The 23,146-nt window shown below is 42.8% G+C and overlaps 2 protein-coding genes across 4 annotated transcripts in view; one reads left to right on the forward strand and one right to left on the reverse strand.

Moving 5' to 3' along the window:
• Positions 1-23,146, forward strand: part of LOC148030878 (uncharacterized) — a 66,425-nt gene that overhangs the window by 31,176 nt on the left and 12,103 nt on the right. For 2 of the 3 annotated variants that reach the window (XM_087684414.1, XM_087684413.1), the window contains one exon: positions 12,313-12,453. The exons of the other annotated variant lie outside the window; for it this stretch is intronic. In XM_087684414.1, coding sequence (XP_087540540.1) covers positions 12,313-12,453 — 141 coding nt within the window. The remainder of the gene's footprint in view (positions 1-12,312; positions 12,454-23,146) is intronic. 3 annotated transcript variants of the gene reach the window in all.
• On the reverse strand, positions 6,113-7,668 carry LOC148030879 (pentatricopeptide repeat-containing protein At1g15510, chloroplastic-like). The gene is made up of 3 exons (XM_087685824.1): positions 7,248-7,668; positions 6,520-6,973; positions 6,113-6,311 (listed from the first exon to the last, which is right to left on the reverse strand). Exons 1-3 carry the CDS (start codon positions 7,666-7,668, stop codon positions 6,146-6,148), a joined length of 1,041 nt encoding a protein of 346 aa, XP_087541950.1. The 3' UTR covers positions 6,113-6,145.

Genomic DNA, 23,146 nt, shown 5'->3' on the forward strand with positions numbered 1-23,146 from the left:
GTGTTGTCCATCTTGAGGACAACTATGCATATGAGATTGTAGGTATTGGTAGTGTGCAGTTACAGTTTCATCATGGCTCTGTCTTTACACTTCAGCATGTACGACATGTATCTCGGCTCAAGAAGAGCTTGATTAGCACAGGGCAGCTAGATGATGATGGTTTTCATACCACCTTTGGTGATGAAAAATGGAAGATGTGTAAGGGATCTAGGGTTATTGCGAGAGGTTGCAAGAGTGATACGTGTATCCACTTCATGTATCTAGTGTGTGTGACCATGTTGTTGCCGTGACCGAGCGGCCAAGTATTTCTTTGTGGCATGGCTAGTTGGGACACACGAGTTAAAAAGGAATGAAAGTGCTTTCTCGTTTGGGTTACTTGCCTTGTTTTCGTTATGCTAATTTTGAGCACTGTGATCATTGTATTTATGGCAAACATGCACAGACTTCTCACAAAAAGTCTCTTTCTTTGAAATCTTCTCCTCTAGAGTTAGTACATTTGGATGTATGCCAAATGCCAAGATTATCTTTAGGGGGAAAGAAATATTGTCACCTTTGTCGATGATGCTACACGGAAAGTATGGGTTTACCCTATTCGTAGCAAGGATGAAGTGCTTGACAAGTTTAAAAAATTCTTGATATTGGCTGAAAATTAGACAGATAAGACACTTAAGTGTCTTCGCTCTGACAATGGTGGGGAATATGTGTCCAAAGCCTTTCAGGCATTTTGTGAGAGCAAAGGGATAAAGAGGGAGCTCACTGCCCCTCATAATCCACCCCAAAATGGAGTTGCAGAGTGTATGAATTGGACCATACAGGATAAGGTCCGTACAATGCTGTCTCATGGTGTATTACCCCATGGTTTTTGGGCAGAGGCTGTTATGATAGCCATTCACTTGATTAATCGGTCACCAAACAGGTCTTTGGGGGAGGGAGTTCCTCAAGAAGCGTGGTCGGGCAAGCCACCTTCATATGCTCATCTGAAAGTGCTTGGCTGCGAGGCTTTTGTGCACATTCGTAAAGAAAAACACAGCAAACTTGAGCCAAAGTCCTGTAAATGCATTTTCCTAGGATATGGTGACGAGGGTGAAATGGGGTATAAATTGTGGGATCCCGAGAAAAGGAAAATAGTACGCAGCAATGACATTATCTTCCGGGAAGATCGCATGCACAAACAGCTCGAAAAGACTGAGGAGGTCCATAGGGTTGTATTCCGAGAAGAAATACCTTTTGGACAGCAAAATGTGCCCGTGGTACAGCCGCAAGTACCTCCTGTAAATGAACCTGTAAATGCAGGAAATGATCAGCTAGCTATTGCCCATGAAAATAAGCCATTACATGTGCAGGAACAGTCAGGACATCAAGCTGTTAATGCTGATTTGTAGGTTGAAATGCCAGGACAGCATGCTGAAAATGAAAATTTGCAGGGACAGCCAGTAAACAATGACCATTGGGTTAGGAGGTCGTCTAGGGCTACTAGACAACCTGACAGATTTGTTCCTGGTGCAATTAATGTGGTTGAGTATGTCATGTTGACAGACTGTGGTGAACCGTCTTGTTTCAAGGAAGCAATGGACAGACAGGACAACAAGAAATGTTATAAAGCCATGCTGTCATAGATGGAATCTCTTGAAAAAAATGGCACTTGGGACTTGGTGCAGTTGCCTAAAGGGCAGAAAACCCTTCCATGCAAATGGGTTTACAAAATGAAGGTCACTTCTGGTTCCTCACCCAAGTACAAACCAAGATTGGTTGCAAAAGGGTTCAAGCAGGAGCATGGAATTGACTTTGATAAGATTTTCTCTCCTGTAGTCAAGATGACTACATCGAGAACCATTTTTGGCTTGGTTGCAGTTGAGGATATGGAGCTCATACAGATGGATGTAAAGATTGCGTTTTTACATGGTGATCTGCATGAAGATATATACATGCAGCAACCTGAAGGGTTTGTTGAACAAGGGAAAGAAAAAATGGTATGTAAACTCAAAAGGAGTTTGTATGGGCTGAAACAGGCACCAAGAGAATGGTATCATAAGTTTGATACATTCATGCAATCCCAAGGCTTTCATAGAAGTCCAATGGATCACTGCTTGTACACCAAGAAGGCAGTAGATGGCAGCCTGATTATCTTGGTTTTGTATGTTGATGACATGCTAATTACTGGCAGGGATACTCATGCCTTGGATTCATTGAAGCAAAGTCTTCATGGCAGCTTTGACATGAAGGATCTTGGTGATGCAAATCATATTCTTGGCATGCGAATACTCAGAGATAGATCTAAAGGTTTACTCTATCTATCTCAGCAGGAGTATATTCCAAAGTTTTGCAACGTTTCAATATGGAGGGGGGGAAAACAATTGGGGTTCCATTAACTCCATGTGTGAAACTCAGTGCAGAGGACAGCCCTACATCTGATGATGAGAAGGCTGAAATGGCCAAGATACCATATGCTTCAGCTGTTGGCAATTTGATGTATGCTATGGTTGCTACACGTCCTGACATTGCTTTTGCAGTGGGAGTGGTTAGCAGATACATGGCAACACCTGGCAAGAAGCATTGGGATGCAATGAAAGGTATTATGAGATACCTCAAAGGCACAAAGGAGTTGTGTATTTGCTTTGGAAAGCAGAAGGCATCTGTTGTTGGCTTTACGGATGCAGACTATGCTGGTCATGCGGACTGCAGGAAGTCCACTTCTGGGTATGTGTTTACTTTCACAGGAGGAGCGGTCTTTTGGATCTCCAGGCTACAAAAGTGTGTTGCATTGTCTACTAGCTGCCACTGAGGCATGCAAGGAGGCTTTATAGCTTTCACGTCTGGTGGGAGAGCTTGGCATCACAGAGTTACCTGTTCTCCATTGTGATAGTTAGAGTGCTATCATGCTAGCACGGAATCTTGTCTTTCATGGAAAGACAAAGTACATACATGTGAAGTATCACTTCATTAGAGATGTGCTTGACAGCAAGAGCATTGAGCTTGTCAAAGTGCATACAGATGATAATCCTGCAGATCTTCTCACGAAGGGTCTTCCAGCAGAGCGGCTTGCTCATTGCCGACAGATGATGGGAGTTGGATAGATATATTTATTTCAGCTTTGTACATACTTAGACTTAGCTGATTCTTTTCTTCTCTTAAGGCACATTGTCTTTAGGTGGGAGGTTGTTGGGAATAAAGAGCCATCGTGCCTTTTATATGTGCACGGGTGTGAACACACCCTTAGCACATTGTACTTTCATACATATATCTATCTAAAACCTAAAGTGGTACTCTTGTCATTGTATCGAAAAACGTGTTCACTCTCTACTCTGCTCACTCGCACTCTCTTTGTCTCCCTCAGTGCGCGTAAGGTCTGTCTATCTCGATCTCCGTGTCTAACCTTGCCCTACACACTCTTTTGTACCACACCTCGATTTCCTCTCTTCTTCATTTCACAACCTTGGTTTGCACTCCACTTTTGCCTGCAGCACAGCCGAAGTTGGATTCTCTATCTTTGCTCCTAGCACGTTTTCTTTCTCCACACCATATACTACCTACCTGTACGTCAATGCTTGTTTGCACTATGGTACATTGTCAGGGAAAATCACCCTTTAACATTGTGCCTTCCACATACCCACATATCTCACTTCTCTTGGACACCCACCTGCTCATCTATCCACCTTCAAGACACAAACATTCCTATTCTTTGCTTATGGTGCATTGTCACACACTCCATGGGTCACTCCTATGTAGGGATTTCCATCTTCCACTCCATGTATCCCTCTTCTCCATGGGCTACTCATGTGGTCACCATGTGCTTGCCCAGTTAGTCCATTCCCATATTTGGGTCCACTGTGTGCACACTTCTCGCATGCATGGTGGGCACTCTAGGATCAATTCCTAAGTGTACTCCGCTCCTCCCTACCCACCCTATCCCTCCCAACCACATTATTCTTCTTACAACACTAGTACTATTGTTGCTATGGCCAAGAATGCCTTAACAAATAAGACTCATTTCAATAGGATGAATTTCACCACTTGGTTGAACTTCATGCAACAAGTGCTTAAATCTCAGGGACTTTGGAACCTAGTAGTTGGTCTTGGGCCTGTCGGGCCCTCGACTTTGGCTCACCTTGGGGACATCCATTAATGGAGAGCCCTCAATGCCATAGCCAATGTTGAGCCTATGTAGGGACTGGCTCACCTTGAGCACATCTATTAATAGAGAGCTTATAATGCCACAACCAATGTTGAGCTTATACAGGGGCAGCTTCCCGAGTTCCACTCTCAGTTAGGGCATTTTCCCCTTGCATCTGAGCATTGGAGTTATCTCATTGAGTGTCATGCGGCACAAGATCGCACTCGGTGTATAATTTTGCCTTTGAGCTTTAGGAGTTTTCCATTAAGGAAGGGGATGATGCAAAAGTCAAGTTGGCTGAATATTAGCGGTTACTCGCTAAGTTTGTTAGTATTAGCTTCCCAAAGTCAGATGACCATCAGGTTACATTCTTCTTAAACAAGCTGTTTGAAAAATACTTCCACTTTATTCAACACATTATCTCATTGCCCCAATGCCAATCTTCTATGAGTTTGTGTTAGTTCTTGTGTTACATGAGGTTGCATGATTAATTTCACAAGAAGTCCTCCACACTCTCTTATTCAGAGAGGGTCTAGTTGCCTCTTCTTCGCAAGGGAAAATTGAGGTGGCAAGAACTCACAAGATGCGAAGGCAAGCCAAAACAAAGGTGATACCCTTTCCTTTGAAACAAAAGGAAGCCCATTTGGCAACAGTTCCCTAAGAAAAATAGGTTTTGCACACACTGTTAGAGATCAAGCCATGTGGACGAGGAGTATTGTACCAACGCCCAAGGTCTTCCTCCTAAGAAACCTTAGCAGATTGCTGCGATTGCCTTCACCCTTGCTGGACAGTCCCATTGTTGCCCCATTTGCTCCTTCTGCCCCAGTGGCCGTCGGACATGTGGACGAGTCCAAAGGGCCTCTACTAAGACCTTAGAGGCTTTAGCATTGGAATCGGCCGAATAGGACTTTGTAAGGCCTTAGAGGCCTTATGTTGTGAGCAGTTCGAATAGGCTCCTAGAGCTTCATTAAGGCCTTAATGGTTCTATGTTGAACGTTGTTGATGTTATCATCAGCCACAGTTATTGGTGCAAAACTTTCCAAATAGAGTGAGACAATATCACACCCTCCAATTTCTAAAAACACCTTGGCCTCCCTCTAGAATGATCACCAAAAATCTCTCTTGTCCACATAGGCCAACCTAAAGACCTTGGAGGCACAAGTTGCAATGTTATCATGAGTTGGTAGGGGCAACCGTAGCAACCTTGCACTTGGTGGTGATAGACAACAACCTACCTCTTGACTTCGACTATGCACTCACAACCCCTACACTCCAAATCTAGCACCAAGATGAGGCTTCCATGTTGTTCGAGAAGTAAAGCTTTATACCAAGAATAATGAATGGTGTGAGACGGATCTAGGATTCTCGTCTCGCGGATCGATTGCCAGAAGGCGCCGGTACAAGCATGAAGAAAGCAAACACTCAAACAACTCAAAATGATTTGATTTTTTTGATTCACAAAAGGTGATTACACAAACTTGAATTCGTCCAGCTACTCAATTCTCGGAACAAATTCTTAACACATCTTAAGAGTTGTGCTCACACTCCATGATACTCGCTCCAAACTCCAAGTGTTAATCCACAAGAAAATAATGGTTAAGTGGGTTGATATCACCACACTTCTCTCTCCACATTTGATGCAAATTGTGTATGCCAATATGAGTGAGCAATATGTGGCAGGCTCAGAATACAGGGCAGCAAGTCTAAGTAGATTGACATTCAAAAGCATGGAAGTAGGTATTCAAATGTACATCAGGCCTTCTCAGCAATGGGAAGTGCAAACTTGTAAAATATTTCAATGCAACAAAATATCAGACTGGTTCACAAACTTGTGAGTAGCCATAGCTTGTGTTTTCGAGGAAACTTCAGCCCAGCATCAGTATTTGTTACATCCGCTTGAGACATAGAAATGATGCCCTTACAAATCTCCAAAAGATGACTAAAAATTTCTCAAATTCGCATCAATCGGTCCTTCATGCTCAACAAAAGCCTAGAATCCAAGCACTCAAGCGTATGCTTCGACATAAACCCCATCTACAGCCCAAGCTTGGTCCTGCGCCAATGTCTCCGCTTGACATTATACCTTATTGTGTTCCCAGTCCTCATACGAATCCAGTGAGGTATCAGCCTGTTTTGCCTTTGCTTCTTGCCCTGCTTCTTCTTAATCAAGAAGGTCTTGTGGGAAGGAATGATGCTCCAACTGTCACCTTAGCGTTTGCTCTTAAAATCCCATGTTCCTAGGCAGCCCTTCAGCTGGCCATGAACACCTTCCTGCCTGCAGATATGATGCCATCATGATCCCCTTCTGCCCGCTTCTGAGGCGGCCTAACCTGAGTACCCTCTCCAAAAAAGCAGAGTCTCCATGAATAGCACTGGCTCCCAAAATATCCAAAATGTTGGAACTTCACAAAAAGAGCCAAGCCTTTCCGCCCTGTTCCTGCATGTGCTCAAAGCAGTCCAGTGCTACTTTGTAAGCCTCACAATCATTACACACATCTACTATAGCGTTCCATGAGCCTACATCTTGATCCTTCAGTTTTTCAAACGCTTCCCATGCTTCAGCAGGAAAGCCAAGCCTGCCTAGCATATCAATCAACATGTTAGCCAACAATGGCTCTTGTTCATATCCCTTCTTGACAATCTCCAAATATATTTCTCTTGCTGTTTCTACAAATCCTGTGCTGGTACAAGCTCTTAAGCCGCAAGCAAAAGCAATCACATCTGGAGAGAGACTATCCTGCGCCATCTGGCCTAATAATTCCACCACTTTCTCACGAAGCCCCTGATCAGCATATCCTGCTATCAAAGCAGTCCACATGCCTACATTGTGGACTGGTAAACTGTCAAACACTGTTTCTGATTCTGCCAGACAGCCACATTTACAAAACATATCAACTAAAGCAGTGCTAACAGGCAAATCTCTCTCCAAGTTCTTCTTGACAGTTTCAGAATATATCTCTTGACCTTTATCAATGGCCTCTTGAGAAGCCACAAGATTTTAATATACAAATGTAGGTAGCATTATCTAGTGGTACACCCCCTGAACACATCTTTTCATAGTGACTTAATGCATCCTCCCGTAAATGGTGTTCAGCATATCCAAAGATTAACGTATTCCACAAGACATGTCTCGAACCTGCAACAAGTAAAAAATCTTTTGTGCTTATACCCCTTGTCATGTAATTTAAACTGCTGCAAGCTGTCAAGCTGCTATCAAATGCAAATGTATCTGGAAACACTTCTTTCAATTGCATCTGTTCAAAGCAGCTGAGTGCATCCTCAGCCATCCCTGCTTCTGTAAATCCAGCAATCAGTGCACTCCAGGAGACTAAATCTCGCTTCGATAGCCGGTCAGAAGTCTCCTTTGCTTCTGTAATTGAGCCAAACTTGCCATACATCTCAATCAGACCATTACCTACAGAAATATCTATTTCCAAACCCTTCTCGGTGATGTCATTATGCAAATCCTGTCCTCTTTCCAGGTCTCCTAAATTGCCACAAGCTTTCAAAATGCAACTATAGACGATACCATCTAAAGGCACACCAGTTGAAACCATCTTCTCGAAACAGCTCAATACTTCCTCATGGAGATCATGATCAAAATATCATGTGAGCTGCATTTCTTTGAAACACATCAATGTTTCTTTACCAAATCCATGTTCAGCATATGCTGTGGTTAATGCATTCCACAAACTTTCAATTTTCATATGAATCCTATCAAACACTTGCCGCACTTCCGCAAGCAATCCGCATTTACCACACATGTCCACAAGTGTATTGGCCACAAAAAGCTCTCTTTCCAAGCCCCGTTTGATTGTTTCAGCATGTAAAAGATGGCCTGACTCTAAATGTTTTGTAACACCAACAACTTTTAAGCACAAAAGAAAAATGACAGAATCAGGACACTCCAAAGTGGCTTCACAGTGGTGGACGCGTAGCATCACGACATCCACCCCCTCCAAACCTGCACATCCTCCGGATGGGCCAACTTGTTTATCACTTGCAGCATTGTTCCCACTAGGATCATATGGGAAATCATTTGGGTAATATGACAAGTAGGTAAGTTGACATAGGGTATCACAGCTTCCTCCTGGATCATATGGACGAATCAAAGTAGGTATGTTTTTGTAGATTATCACAATGTCTAGATCTTCTTTGACTGGTTGATCATCAGACAATCTCGTGACTCCAAATTCTCTTTCCTCCTTCAATGGAACAAGTCTTGTTTGTGCCTTGACCTCATTGATGTTTATATCTATATCCATCTCCATAAATGGCATAAACATTGGCAAATCATCATCATCTCCTCTAACGTAAGAGGTCACATAATCCATAAGTAGCACATTTGATAGGATAACCTTGCTCGTAATTTGAATAACTGCTTGTACAACATTTGTGCTAGGTGAAACATCCTTTAGAACCTCTGGAAGCATCTGCATCAACTCTTCATTATCCTCTTGTTTCTATTGCATTAAATCTAGTTTATCTTTACACTGATTGTTCCTCTTTTCATTTAGAATGAAAAACCCCTCTAAAGTTTCATCAAGAAGAGCCAAAAGTTCCATGTCTTCCTTCACTGCCAAAGAATCTTGTAAATCACCTCTATGATGACCAAAAGAAACCTCATCCCGTATATCATACATAGGGGTATTATGACTTGTAAAAAACTCTTCCTCCTTGCTATCCTGCATAAGATATTTATGAACTGTAGGATCACAAGACTTAGCATGTATCATAAAAATAGCATTAATTTCCCTTTCCATAGCATTATCATAGCAAACCTTCTCATTGAATGCACCAAGAGATTGCACATTATCCTCCATAGTAAAAACACAATCATATGAACCATAATTAAAAACCTGAGAATAGTCCATGTAGATAGTATTTTCCTTCGAGCTAGTCTTAAGACAGTCTTCACCTTCATCTCCATCCTCGCTGGAACCGCTCTTGGAGGTAGTTGTGACAAACATCACCTTTGAAAATTTTTGTTCAGCTTCAATTTGGTTTATATCTTCGACCTGTGAAGAATTGTTCAAAACATGGTTTTCCAATTGTGCATAGAGAACTCGAACTCTGTCCTCATCATGAGGTTCCACAACATCACCATCTTTGATAAGGCATGTATCTTTCTTTGCTTTAAGATTTGTACAAATTTACTCTCAATATTCGTCATACCTTGACTTTTGCCACAGACCCTGATATTCTTGTTCTTCTGGAATACTTGCATCTGGTTCTTCTAGAACACCTGCATCTGGTTCTTCTAGAATACCTGCATTACCAAAAGTTTTCCCTATTTCTGATTCCAAATAATAGTCACCCAGTTGTATAACATCTTCAAAATCTGTCCAACTGTCTTCATATACTTTGTCCAAATCATGTATTTGCTCATGCAAATCCAGAATCACTAGTTGTTTAAATTCTTTGATCATGCATTCATTTGGGACACCTCTAAGTTTCATCTCTGACTTGTAGCATGTAAGATAACCTTTAACATCATAACCATCAAATACACACCTTTCCTTATAGCATGTAAGATAACCTTTAACATCATAACCATCAAATACACACCTTTCCTTATATACTGCATCTAGTGCATCTTCCACTGCTTCATCCATTGCTCTCAATCCGAGTTTCGGCCTTCATGTCTCTTCAAAATCTTGACAGTCTTTCTGCTCATGATCTGGACTATCACACCACATGCAACGACGAACATGATCATTCCTGGAAGAATTTGCAAGAGTAGAAGAAGTTGGGGCTGAAACTGGAGCGGGATTAAGCAGCTGCTGCTCCATTCTAGTCATCTTGATTTGTAGGTCTTAAGTTCTTTGATATCTCCTCCACCTTATTTTCGACAGTCAGTTTAGCCATTGGGCTGATAACCGCAACAAGAATAGGCATAGGCATAGACACAGGCTGAGAAATAGGAGAAGAAGTGGATGGTGCAACAGGAGAAGTCGTGGTAGGAGAAGACATCGCTAGTGGTGAGTGCATCCCATTCTGCAAGCGAGCCTTTCACCTCCACCTCTTTGTCAGTGTAGAAACTGCATTGATAGTGTCTTGTCAATTCGTCTTCAATCCCATAGGCTGCGTACGGTTCTCTAGCAACTCTCCCAACTCATCTTGAAGTGCAAGATCAGCTGCCTGTAAGAATAACTCCATTTTCTCTGAGTTCAAGGCTCTTTGCTCTAGTGCATCCAACTGGTTGTATCACTCTTCAAACTCCTGCAACAATTCAAAAGCAACGAGTCCTTTGTTGGGCTAATAAACCCACTCTTTGAATGTCTTTCACGTAGCAATACCATAATTTTTCAGAAAATATTCATCTTTGAGCGCTTTCTTGAAAGCATCCTAGTTAGAGTCCTATAGTACAAACAAATCTGTCACTCTAACCCACAAAGCAAGTGTGACAAGCCGTAATAAATAATTTCTCAAATTGGTCGGAACTCCAAAGAAGTGCATTTGGCTTTCAAAGGCTTTAATGTAGTCTGAAACATTCAGGCCATCAAATAATTTTCACTCACTAACCACAGCCTCGATCGCCTTGGTCGCACCATGCGTATGCTCTTGTTCTTGATGCAAGAGCCGTTGTTGATCCAATTGCTGCTAATGTAACTGTTGCTGCTATTGCATAGATAATTGCATATGTTGATTTTACATCATAATGGTTGAAGAAAGAGTTTGTAACAAAATCTTTATCTCATCGGTCGAAAAGGAAGAAGCAGTCGATGTTGAAGGTGGATTGCCCATCTTGATGATCAAAAGCGACGCTTTCATGTCGGGTTCACTAGATTTTGCACCGAATATGCATAGGAGTTCGTGAAAGTTGCTCATCGCAGGGACGCTTGGCGAGATGGGAGCAAGGCTGAATCCACATGATCATCCGTTTGTGCAAAGAAAAGAAAACGGAGGCATGTGATGCTGAAAGGTGGTGGACCGAATTGTCACCTTGTGGAGCTCGAAACCACCTGTGGGAAGGGAGAAAGCAACGCGAAAGCTTATCCGATTGGCCTTGAGGGAATCTCTTCATTATGGCTTGTTCCTCGGATCATTTGTTGGCACTTTCTCAACTGTGGATGAGCTTATAGTAGCTCTAGGAGGATTTAAATTTTAAATGAATTGCAGGTTGACGAGCATTAGTGGCAGGTGCTACAACGGATTCTTCATTGTTATTAACAGGACCTGATGTTCGGCATACAAGCATGGCTATTTATATTCTTCTACGAGCTTTTGTTCTTGGGGCATGTTGTGGAGTAAAAAGCAAACATGTTGGTTGACTTTGCGGCCCGCTTGCTTGAAATAATGGGGATGTTTTCTTGATGTGCTTGTCATCTTCCTAGATTCTATCCTCATGGATTCTGTAACCAGATAGCTTGCCACCATCTTATATTTCATTCTTGAACAAACATGGAGAAAAAGATGCCTCCATAGTGAAAACACTCCAAGAGTTGGCCTTCAAATATCCATTGACAAAGTTGAATGCTGTGTGAGAAGTCTTCATTTTGTCAAAATGTTCAAGATCTCGTCTAAAGGGACCAAACTAATGATGATGGGGCAGATTATTTTTCAATTGGGTTAATCACCCATTATTCATATGAAGGCCGATTAATGTGAGAGAGGGCCAATATGTTTATGAGCTGATTTTGTTTCATTGGGCTGATTCTTAATGATTAGGCTAATTTATTTTTTTCATGGGCTAATTTTTTTGATCTAAGGGCTAATTTGTTTTGATAGGCCAATCTTTATTTAGCAGGACGATTTACGGAGGGTGGGCTGATTTATCTCAAAATGGGGCAATCACTTTTTTGAGGGGACCAAATTTGATGGGCGGATTTTTCATTAGGCCACCACCCTCTTCTCTCGTCTCGGCCGTCAAGACATGCATCCAGCTGCCGCCCAAATTTGGACAATCCTCACCCATTGCACTCTTCGCATCCATTCCTAGGTTATCCTCTTGTGCTAGTTTATCTTAGAACTGTTTCCATTTATCAAGATTATACTGTCACTATGGCTTATACAAACAAATGATCATAGTTAACTTCAAGGCCAAAGACCTTTCCCCATTGTTAAACCTGAAAGTTTCACTTTAATCAAATTCTTGAAAGGCGATTCTTGTGAATGTGTTGCATTAGCGTGCAATTTTTAAATTTTGAGATTCATTGATAAATTATGTCTATGATACAGAAGGCTGATGTGGATGACAGGCTGTACGCATTGAACATTGTGAAAGGGTGCAGCTGATTGTTGCAACAGTGCGAATATGCATCGCAAATTGCAGGGAATGCTTGTTCCACATGGCAGTAAATCAAATACCACTAATTTATGGTGAAAATCATAGTTTGCAAGTAAGGGTCAAAGACTTGTCTTCTAATAACCGACCCAGTTGCATCTTATTCTTGCTTGTGAGTTGTGTTATTGTTTTGTACAGGTAATGAGGTTGAGATAAAATATTGACAAGCTTTAGACTAAGGTGCTGCTGCTGCTTGTTCATCTCCTTTAATATGCAAAATGTTTGTAGTGTAATAAACCAGAAAAAATATGTATGGTGGATGCATATTCGGATTTTAGAGAGTGCTGCAACTGCCATTGCATTGTAATCTGTTTTGGGAAGGTGAATAGGACGATATCAATCCTTATCAATCAATCTGTGGCATGCACAGTTGTTAGTTTGACTGCCTTTTGTCTTGTGCGATAAATATTCATTTTTTCTCTCTTTCTTCCTATGTAGCTGCTTGCTGGAGCTTGATGCTGGTCCCTTTCTTTCTTTCTTTTTCCCTTTCCGTTTTGGGCCAGGGGAGGGTCGCAGGGGGGATGGGACGGGTTTCAAAAGCCTTTACAATGAAGTTCGTTCTTTGTTTCATTTTATCCTTCTTTCTCATATTTGTATGCACTATTTTGTAAATATTCTCTCTCTTGCTGCCTATTAGCTTTCCTGCTGATGCATGTTTTTTGGTTAAAGTAGCTGGGTATAAACAGAAAAATATACAAAATGAAAAGAGAAGAACTTCACCTCTGGATGACTGTTCTATGGGATGAGTCAGGGATGTAGTTGTGAATGTCGTCTATAGTGTAACCTCTATGCACCTATGTACCTCTATCAAGAAGAGTTCACACACAGCTTTGCTATGCATGACATGTAAGAGCTGGCTTAAAATTTCCAATAGAGGAGAAAGATATTGTCTAAGTATCCCATAATATGTAGGTATTCCTCAGGACCTGCTCTCTCTAACTTAATGCTCAATACATCTGGTTGATTTTGATTTTCAATGAATGTGGGATGTGTATATGTGTATGTTGGGGTCTCAAAAACACTGTCATTTGATTTGCTCTTCGAATGGTAGAAAGATCATGAGCTCTATCCAATCTGATGTGTAACGTGGCCAGATTAAACATCGTCAGTCTTTTAGCTTGTCTAAATCAAATGTCATTTGGAACATCGATCATTATTCATATTTCTCAAACTATTTGAGTATTTCAGTGTACCTATTGTATGATAAAAAGATTGGCTAACGTCAAAATTATCAAAAAATACACAGGGTTTTAGAAGAGAGCTGCTACATATGGAAGGAAGTCAAGGCTAACTTGTGTGTCATGATAATCCTCTCGAAGTTGTTCCCAACATCCTCTGACAGCAGAGCATAATGAAATGCTAGGTTCCGGTTCGATGACTTGACAATGACCTTTCCAAATCTGCCACCCTGAGAGGTTGCTAAAGATCTTGAAGACATCTCCATTCATCTTGCTATGTCAATGCACATATGCACTGCACTGTAGGTGAAAAACAACTTAAGGAATTTATGAGAGATTGAAGAGAAATATCATTTCCACTTGCCAAGGTCTCAATCAAGCACATCTACCATGTGGCCCTCCCAATCCAAAGGTGCTACTCATGCAGCTCCAGCCAAACTAGGAGGGGATTAGTCCTTAGGATCTAGAATTTGCTTGTAAGGAAAATTAAATTGGATGGCTTAAACGTCAATGAGAGAAAGATAGAAAGAGATATATGTAGGCCCTCTGCAGACATCAACATATAGCATAACTTAAGAGAGCTCATCATAGAGTACAATGAAGATGTGAAATAAAAGGTTATTGAACTATACAATCCTATGGCTGCAAAGAAAAGTTGAACAAAGAAATCTTAATAGAAGATGTAGATGGCGCTTGAAGTATGGATCTAGCTTATGCATGTTGCATTGTCCCTGTATCGCAATGTCTCTCATTGGGTGCTGCAATATCTACTCCAATATAAGCTAAAATGTTTTGGCAGATGTCTCTTGCAGCACGTGATGATGACTTATATCTGCCAATGATGAGAATGGTGGGATCATATGCCAAGGGGGTTTTGTGACAATGATCTACTAAGGTCTTTGAGGGATAGCAGTTGGCGGTGATCCGCCAGGGCTGGCAATGTCCTCCCAGGCAGTGTGGAACTATCCAAATTGGAGATGGCAGGCGGGGCAGCAGGCCAGCACCACTAGACAACAGGGTGCCACCTCCTGATCAAGGAGGCACCTCCTCCAAGGGGGTGTGAGCAGGCTCAAGTGTGAGATGGTGCTGTCACCATGATGTACTTGATTGGAATACCAGGCTCCTTCGTGGGTGGCTCATGCAAATAATGCCTTGCAGGATAGTTTCTTTTGATGCAACTGCCATTGAAATGTCCCATAATTTACCCATCTAAGGTTTTAACTCCACATTGCCTCTCTGGTGGCTGATTACATAGGCGTGCTGGGGTCCAAGGCCTCAGAGTTTGATCTTTTGTTTATGGCATATTCTCTTTTATTGAATATAGAATCACCAGGCCACCTTTCTCAAAGGAACATTTTTTGATGTGCCTATCAAACCAGGCTTTAAGCCTAGCGTTCTGAACAAGTAGGGTATGCGTTGCTAGAGAAACTCAGAGAGGAGTGGAATGAATGGTAATGATTAGTGAGAGAGAAAAGTGAGAGGGATATGGATGGATGGCCACAACACATCATTATGTAGGGGGTTTTTGGGCATTTGTGCTATTGATTAAAATAAATGCCCTTTTGACATATAAATCCTTTGGGGTTATTTTTGTGGAGTAAAATTAGGCGTTAATACATGATAATTTGTGTTGATGCATGCCTTCAATTATAGTGGCTCAACACCTCCTCTCAAACGTAAGAAGTAGCGGAAGGGGAGAGAGTCAAACTTCTCCCTCCTTATTTACAATGTTAAAAAAATGGCAATAGGATTCCCCATTAAGAATAGATTTGTGGCAAGAGTTTTAGTGAGGTAGGCCATGAGTAGCTTAGATGGGAGTGAAAAGAATTCTACCACCACAATTTGGGAAAGGAAGAATGGGAAAAGACTTGAATTGGCTCGTAGTTCAAGAATCAGGTGGAAAAGGTGAGAAAACGCCTCTACCATAGCTAGAAATTTGAGAGAATAATGGTATCTAGGGTGATAACCAAAGATGCCTAAAACTTGGCCTTAGAAGAGGAAGAGAAATTGCTAGCTTTGTCTCTAATCAAAAGAGGAGCTTGATTCTTGGGCCTAGAGAGAGAGGAGACTATCTATCTCCATGCTGGACAAGATGGAATGCAGGATACGAAGGCATGTTCAAACATCCATGCTTCTAGCTTAGATAGATATTGAAGACCTTGGGAGGATGACGAAGGCCACAACTCGCACCATGTGGAATGAATATCCACCAATGAATGGTGCAACGGATCTAAAACCCCCTTGTGAATCCCCCTTTGAGGTACGTGATAAGTTGGAACAGCTTCACAATGGAAGAGCCACATTGGTGCAAACCAAGAGATCCTCTTGTGAATCCCACTTTGAAGGAGATAGGGAATCCAAGAAATTGAATGCCTCATAAAGATCAAGGCTGGTCTCCATTGACTTCACCATACTATTCGCTAACTATGTGACACTTGGACCGACGGTTGAGGTGTACCTTCCGTGTTGCTTCCATCGCCACCCTCTGCTTCCTTGTGTCCACCCCCACACTGCCACTAACCACCACTACCTACAATGTGACACCCTCGTGCAAAACAAAACCCCAGCTACCACCCCCAAAACCTTGACTATCACCCCTATCCTTGCTTGCTCCCTTCCACACTCGGTCCTCACCCTCAAGGAGTGATAGGCCTCACACATTAGTATCTTTTCTCCACAAGCGGCTCCTCGCACACCGCCTCCAGCTCCTCTGCTAAGACATCAAGCCACACTTTTCTCCTACATGCCTAGCTTCTTCCACATGAGTTATTCTATTCTTCCTCCAAACTTCCCACTTTGGCAGTTGGACAAAGACACATGTGGAGGTCCTGTGGAACCAAGTGTCTAAGCATCTCTCTCAATGGCTTGGAGAGGTTGGTCGAGAGTTATTGCAAGAGTAGTGGTCGAGGTGCATGATGGACAGTAATTGGCAGCATGGGGCAGAGTTCCAACACCTTATTATCCTTCTTTGGGCCTCACAGTAGTGGTGACTATTGTTGGATGTGATTGAGTGGTTGTTTGCTGAGGGCACTTGATACTACCAGATCCAGAGGCACTTGTAGTGGTACAGTGAGTGAACCTCACCCCCCTCCTCTGTTCTCAGACCACCATAGGGGAGTGAAGTTTTCCCTCTAAGCCTGTTGCTAAGTGCTAGTGTATGTTACACAACTCCCCTTCTTCATTGTCTTCTTTCTATTATGCCAACTAGGTGTGTGTTTGGAAAACCCTACATTTTCCCCATGAGCTTACACCTAGCATCCTAGAGTGTGAACAACCTTCACTATAGTGGGGCAAGAGGTCCGGGGAAGATGATTGTCTGACAAGAGTTGCAGTCGGCACTTGTTGGACGGATTGACATTTTACTTTTACGAGAGGATAGCTTATCCCCTCCTTGGCCAAGGGGTTGGGGAAGGTACTCCTGGGCAGATCACACACCTATTGGGAGTACTCCATCTGCATCCATGACATGAGTGGAGTGTGTATTTTGATTGGCCCAAGCTTGCTAGCTTGTGTGCAAGACCAGGGATGATTGTGGTTGGGAGAGTTCTATATGTTAGGCTAGACATTGGGGACTTGTCCCTTGGGATCCTTAATGTCTAGCATAGGTTTCTACTTGGAGATTGTGGCAGGTTTGCCCATGGAAGACTTTTGGAGTGTTGGCAGCAACTTCAACAACTTGTAAACATTAGAGGACTAGCAGGGCTTATGCATGGACTTTCAAGACATGGAGGATGAGGAGCAGAAGGCCCAAGAGGTCTTTATCCTTGCAGCAGGATCTCGAGATGTTTGGAGAGACCTAGCTTTCCTTAGGTGTGATGGTTCCCTAGACTTCTCTTGGGGACATAGGCAGCTGGATGGTGTACTCTTGGAGTGGCTGGATGGTTTCTACATAGAAGAGTGGGGGTGCAGTTGAAGAGGGTAGGTGGAGCAGCTGGACGAGACCACCTTATTAGATCATGCCTTAGTTCTCCTCGCACTTGATACTCTTGCTTTAGTCCTTGATCCTCATTCCTACTGTATCTCAGATTTGACCAATGGGCATGAGGAGGTGAGAAGACAAATCAAGCAACTATGGACCAGGGAGTGGCATAGAATGGATGGATTGCAAAGGAGGTTGCAAAGGCTTTGGGGGAGTTGAACATGATTTGTCAGGAGGTGGCCCTCCAGGCTTGGTAGCAGTTTTAGGAGGAGGAGAGAGCCCTTTGGAGGGATCTAGCAGCTATTCAGAGGTTGGTATAGGAGTCTCTTGGGAACCCTACCCTCCACACCTAGGAGATGCAGGCATGGACGACTTGTGCATGCCTAGAGGACAATCGATCAGAGTTCTCTTTCTGCACCCTAGTTGCTTTTTGGGTGCGGAAAGGGGACACAATGTGCAGAGAATTCTTCTAGGTGCACTAGCCGTACACCGCGGGGGATCAAATCTGCAGCCTTTGCGACTAGTATGGGAGGGTTTGTTCTTGCCTATAGGAGGTGATGGGGCTTATCACTAAATTCTACATGCAGTTTTTCCAATGGGAGGGTTTGTTCTTGCCTACAAGATGTGATGGGGCTTATCACTAACTTCTACTTGCAGTTCTTCCAATGGGAGGTGGTCTTTAATGTAGTGGCTCCAGGCAAATAGAAGGGTTGGGGCTAGATCCCATTCCTTGTCATAGGGGAGATGGGTTGGTCCCTCCTTTCCCCTTTCACTAAGGAGGAGCTACCCCAAGCTTTCCAGTCATAAGAGTGGCAGAAATACCTTAGACAGGACGGGCTGTCCAGGGCTTTACATACTGGGAGGAGGTGAAGGACCCTTGCTATGAGCATTTCACTCTTCATGTCAGGATGGATGCCAAGCAGCATATTAGCTGGTCTAGTTAATCTTCTTCCCAAAGGGAAAGACCGGTTGGAGCTGTCTTAAGTGGTGACTAATCACCTTGTTGTCAATTCCCTATAAGGCATTGGCTGAGATGATTGGCAGCAAACTCCACCCCATCCTCCTAGATATCATTCATGACACTCACACATGCTTTGTCTAGGTTAGGAGTATCTTGAACAATGTTTTCACCTTGGAGGTCACAGAGTGGGCACATCACAACAGCCAATGGGTGGTTGTGCTTCTTCTCGACTTTGAGAAGGCTTATGATAGGGTTGATTGGGACTTCTTGGAGGGTACTATGGCACGGCTAGGCTTTCCTTTGGAGTGGATCAAAGGTGTATTTGTATTATATAGATCAAGTGCCAGTAGAATGATCATCGGAGGGCAGGGACGGGTAGAGTTTTGGCTGGAGACGTGCGTCTGTCAAGGTTTTTCTTCCTCTTTTGGGAGGTGATGTCCTACTTTCTTCACTCCAGAGTGAAGGGCTTGCAAGGCCTTAGGCTTCCTACGAGAGCAGAGAGAGAGTTTGTGGAGTCAAAGTATTCTGATGACACGGCTCTTTATGTTGAGGATGATGAGGTGATGGTGGAGAGAGTAAGATTGGCACCGGAGATGTTTTGCATAGCTGTAGGTGCGAAATCAATTGGTGAAAGTTAGTCGGTTTCCTTACACAGGCCTAGATTCTAGCAACGAGTGGGGCATCCACTTGGGTTTCAGATGGGTGATAGGGTTCAGATTGTCGAATACCTTGGATTCCAAGTGGGAGTTGACATTACTGCAGCCCAATAGTTCGTCTTGGTACTTGATCCTAGTAGGGACCTAACGGTCAACCAGGTTCTCCTGGTGACAGCTTGGTACATTGCTTGCTACTGGTGTTTCTCAGAATATGTGGTTTATCTACACCATCTGGATCCTAGTAGGGACCTAACGGTCAACCAAGTTCTCTTGGTGACAGCTTGGTACATTGCTTGCTACTGGTGTTTCTCAGAATATGTGGTTTATCTACACCATCTGGTGTGGAACCTCCTTTGGGTTGGTTCAGATGGATCTAGGGATTCCTATACCAAGGTGGCTTTGTCAAGATTGTGGGAGAGAAGGAAGGAGTCTCACTTGTAGCTTTCTTGCTTGCACAATGGGGGAATACACACAAGGGTGGAGGCTGAAAACAGTTTTCCTCTTCTTAGTTGTGTAAGCCAAAAAGAACTCAAGTACAAAGAAATAGAAGAACCCTATATATGGGTCTCAAAACCAAACTCAACTAACTAAGGTGGCATACTAACTGAGCCACGAACTAGAGTAGATAAGGATAGCTATCATGTAGCTATTATTCATGGGCGGTGTACCAACCGCGTCTGCAACTGACAAGTCGGTGATATAAATACACAACGGTCACCCTGGCGTATCACGAGTGGAGCTCGATATCTCAACACTCCCCCTTGAGCTCAATCCCAATTCCTACACACCAAGCAAGTCTCTGAACTTGCGCAGCTTCTCTGCGCCCAATGCCTTCGTGAATATGTCAGCTATCTGATCCTCTGTGCTGACATAAACTAGATCAATAAGACCTAGTAAAACCCTCTCTCGCACATAGTGATAATGCACCTCAATGTGCTTTGTTCTAGCATGATAGACTGGGTTATTTGCCAAGTGTATACTACTCATGTTGTCACAATAAATGACAACTGGCCCATCTGTAGACTGATGCATATCATAAAGTAGCTTATGCAACCAAGCTACCTCACATGCAGCCGTTGCTGCACCCCTGTACTCGGCCTCTGTGCTCGAAAAGGCAACTGTAGGCTGTTTCTTGCTGCTCCAAGTGACTGCAGCACTTCCAAAAGAGAACACATATCCACTGGTAGATCGTCTATCAGAAATACTACCAGCCCAATCAGCATCAGTGTATCCATGCAGCTGTATCTGGACCCCAGTCTCATAAAATAGTCCATACTGCAATGTGGACTTCACATACCCGAGTATGCGTCTAGCTGCATCCAAATGCGATTTCCTTGGAGCTTGTATAAACTGACTTACCAATCCAACAGCATAGCTCAAATCTGGCCTGGTAATAGTCATATAAATCAAACTTCCTACTATGCGTCTGTACATAGTAGGGTCTTCCAGAAGCTCACTTGCATCTGCGCTCAGCTTCACATTCTGCTCCAAAGGAACTGAAATAGGCTTGCAGCCTGTCATCCCATATTTGGACAGCATGTCCAATCCATGCTGCCTCTGCAAGAGCTGTATCCCACTTGGTGATCTAATCACCTCAATGCCCAAGAAATAACGCAGCTCTCCCAAATCCTTCATCTCAAACTTCTGCTTCAATAGCATTTTCACATGAAGGATATCTTTATCACTGTCACCTGTCATAATCAAATCATCAACATAAATGACAAGTAGCATAATACCTTTCTCTGTTTTTCTCACATAAAGTGAGAAATCTGCCTTGGAAATCTGAAAGCCAATAGTGACAAGATACTGTCCTATCTTGTCAGACCATGCTCTAGGTGCTTGCTTCAAGCCATACAAGGCTTTCTTCAACCTGCAAACAAACTCAGGATGAACAGCATGCACATAACCTGATGGCTGCTCCATATAGACCTCTTCTTGCAAATCACCATGCAAGAAGGCATTCTTTACATCCATCTGATGTAAAGACCATCCCTTTGATGCAGCCATAGCAATGACTGCTCTTACGGTTGCCATCCTTGCAATCGGACTGAATGTTTCTTCATAGTCAATGCCATATGTTTGTGCATACCCCTTGACTACTAATCTTGCCTTGTATCTGTTCACAGAACCATCTGCATTGTGCTTCACCTTATAAACCCACTTACAGCCAATTGCATTTTTACCTTTAGGCAAAGGTACCAATTCCCATGTAGCATTTGCTTCCAAGGCATCCATTTCTTCATCCATGGCTTTCTCCCATTTTTCTTTTCCCATGGCTTCCTCAAAAGAAGTGGGTTCTGGTTCCTGTATCACTTTAACCATATATGCATAGTGAATGGCTGTAAATCCATCATATTTCAGCCTATCCACAGGATACCTAGCTCTGGTAGACCTGCGCAAAGTAGGTTCACTCCCAGGTGCTCTCAAAACATCCCTGGTCTTCCTTACTCCACGTGTAACAATAGAAGGAATACCCAACTCATCATCAATGCTCTGTTCTGAGCCACTGGATTCACCATCCACATAAGAGTGACCTGCGTTCACATCAAACATGGGCTGATCAACCTTCTCTTTTCCTTTTCGTGATGCCTGCATACTACTATCTGCATTACTTTGAGAAGATTCTTCTGATCTCAATCTGCCTGTCCATGGCGAAGAATGTGAACCACTGCTAGAGGACGCTCCAGGTCCACTAATATTTTGTGACTGCTGCTGTGAATTCTGTGCAGCATTACCATTTTGTGCATCTACATCATCAATCACATTTACTGGTTTATACCAGCTATTCATCTCATCAAAAACATCTCTGCTCACTGTAAACTTACGAATAAACGGGTTATAGCATCTATACCCTTTTTGCTGCAGAGAGTAACCAATAAAGATGCACTTTTCAGCTTTTGGATCCAACTTGGATCTCAACTCATCTAGCACATGTACATAGGCAATGCAACAAAAAATTTTCAAATGAGAAATATTTGGTTTCCTACCAGTATACCTCTCCTCTGGAGTCATTCCATGTATTGCTGCAGTGGGTGTCCTATTCATGATGTAGACTGCTGTAGCAACTGCTTCAGCCCAATAAAAATCTGGCAAGTCTTTTTCATTGAGCATGGCACGAGATACCTCTCCAATATGCCTGTTTTTCCTTTCTGCAATTCCATTTTGTTGTGGGGTATGACTGCATGAATATTGCTGCTTTATGCCATGCTCCTGCAGGAACCTTGCAAACTCATTTGAGAGGTACTCTCCCCCTCCATCTGACCTTAGGCATTTTATTTGCAGGCCTGTTTTTTTTTCAACCATAGCTTTAAGGGTTTTGAAATGCCCAAAAACTTCACTTTTCTTTTTCATAAAATACACCCAAACTTTTCTGCTATAGTCATCAATAAAACTGACAAAATAATGACAGCCTCCAAGAGATGCAGCTTTAGTTGTCCACACATCAGAGTGGATTAATTCCAATGGCTTCTTACTCTCTTGAACATGTCTAGGAAATGGTTTCCTTGCCTGTTTTCCAAACTGACAGGCTTCACATACCTTATGCATTTCTGCAACCTTGAATTTTGGCAAACCTGCAACAATATTTTGGGCCTGCATTGATTTAAGTCGCTGTACATTAACATGACCAATGCGTTTATGCCAGATATCAATATCTGCAACTACACCGGTCCCATGTGCAAACATTGTTGCACTCAATTCAGACATGTCTGCATCCAACGTAAACATTCTGCCCTTCTTCTTTCCTTTTGCTATCAAGCGATCTTTATTTTTCATATCCTCAACAAAGCATCCATGAGGATTAAATCTGACCTGCAAGTCCTGCTCAACCATTTGACCAACAGAAACCAGATTCTTGTTGATATTCGGGACATGAAATACATCGGACATGTATTTCTTTTTTCCCATCTTGCATAGACAAATGAATTTTTCCAATCTGCACAATAGGATGTGCAGTATCATCACCAGTCTCCACAAATCCTGGTTTTTCCATTTTCCTTGCATCCTCCATCCATTCTGCATGACCTGTCATGTGG

This window comes from Lygodium microphyllum, chromosome 9 (assembly GCF_053477565.2).
Source record: "Lygodium microphyllum isolate KBCC chromosome 9, Lygodium_microphyllum_v1.1.10, whole genome shotgun sequence".
In the NCBI taxonomy this organism is placed as follows: Eukaryota; Viridiplantae; Streptophyta; class Polypodiopsida; order Schizaeales; family Lygodiaceae; genus Lygodium; species Lygodium microphyllum.

Bases quoted from the DNA above. Each gene is read 5' to 3' on its own strand.
- LOC148030879 (XM_087685824.1), bottom strand. From the start codon at position 7,668: ATGGTTTCAACTGGTGTGCCTTTAGATGGTATCGTCTATAGTTGCATT. The intron at 6,974-7,247 runs GTTCGAGACATG...GCTGTCTGGCAG, and splicing joins AGATTTTTTACTTGTTGCAG to AATCAGAAACAGTGTTTGAC. The intron at 6,312-6,519 runs GTGAAGTTCCAA...CTAAGGTGACAG, and splicing joins GGAAAGGCTTGGCTCTTTTT to TTGGAGCATCATTCCTTCCC.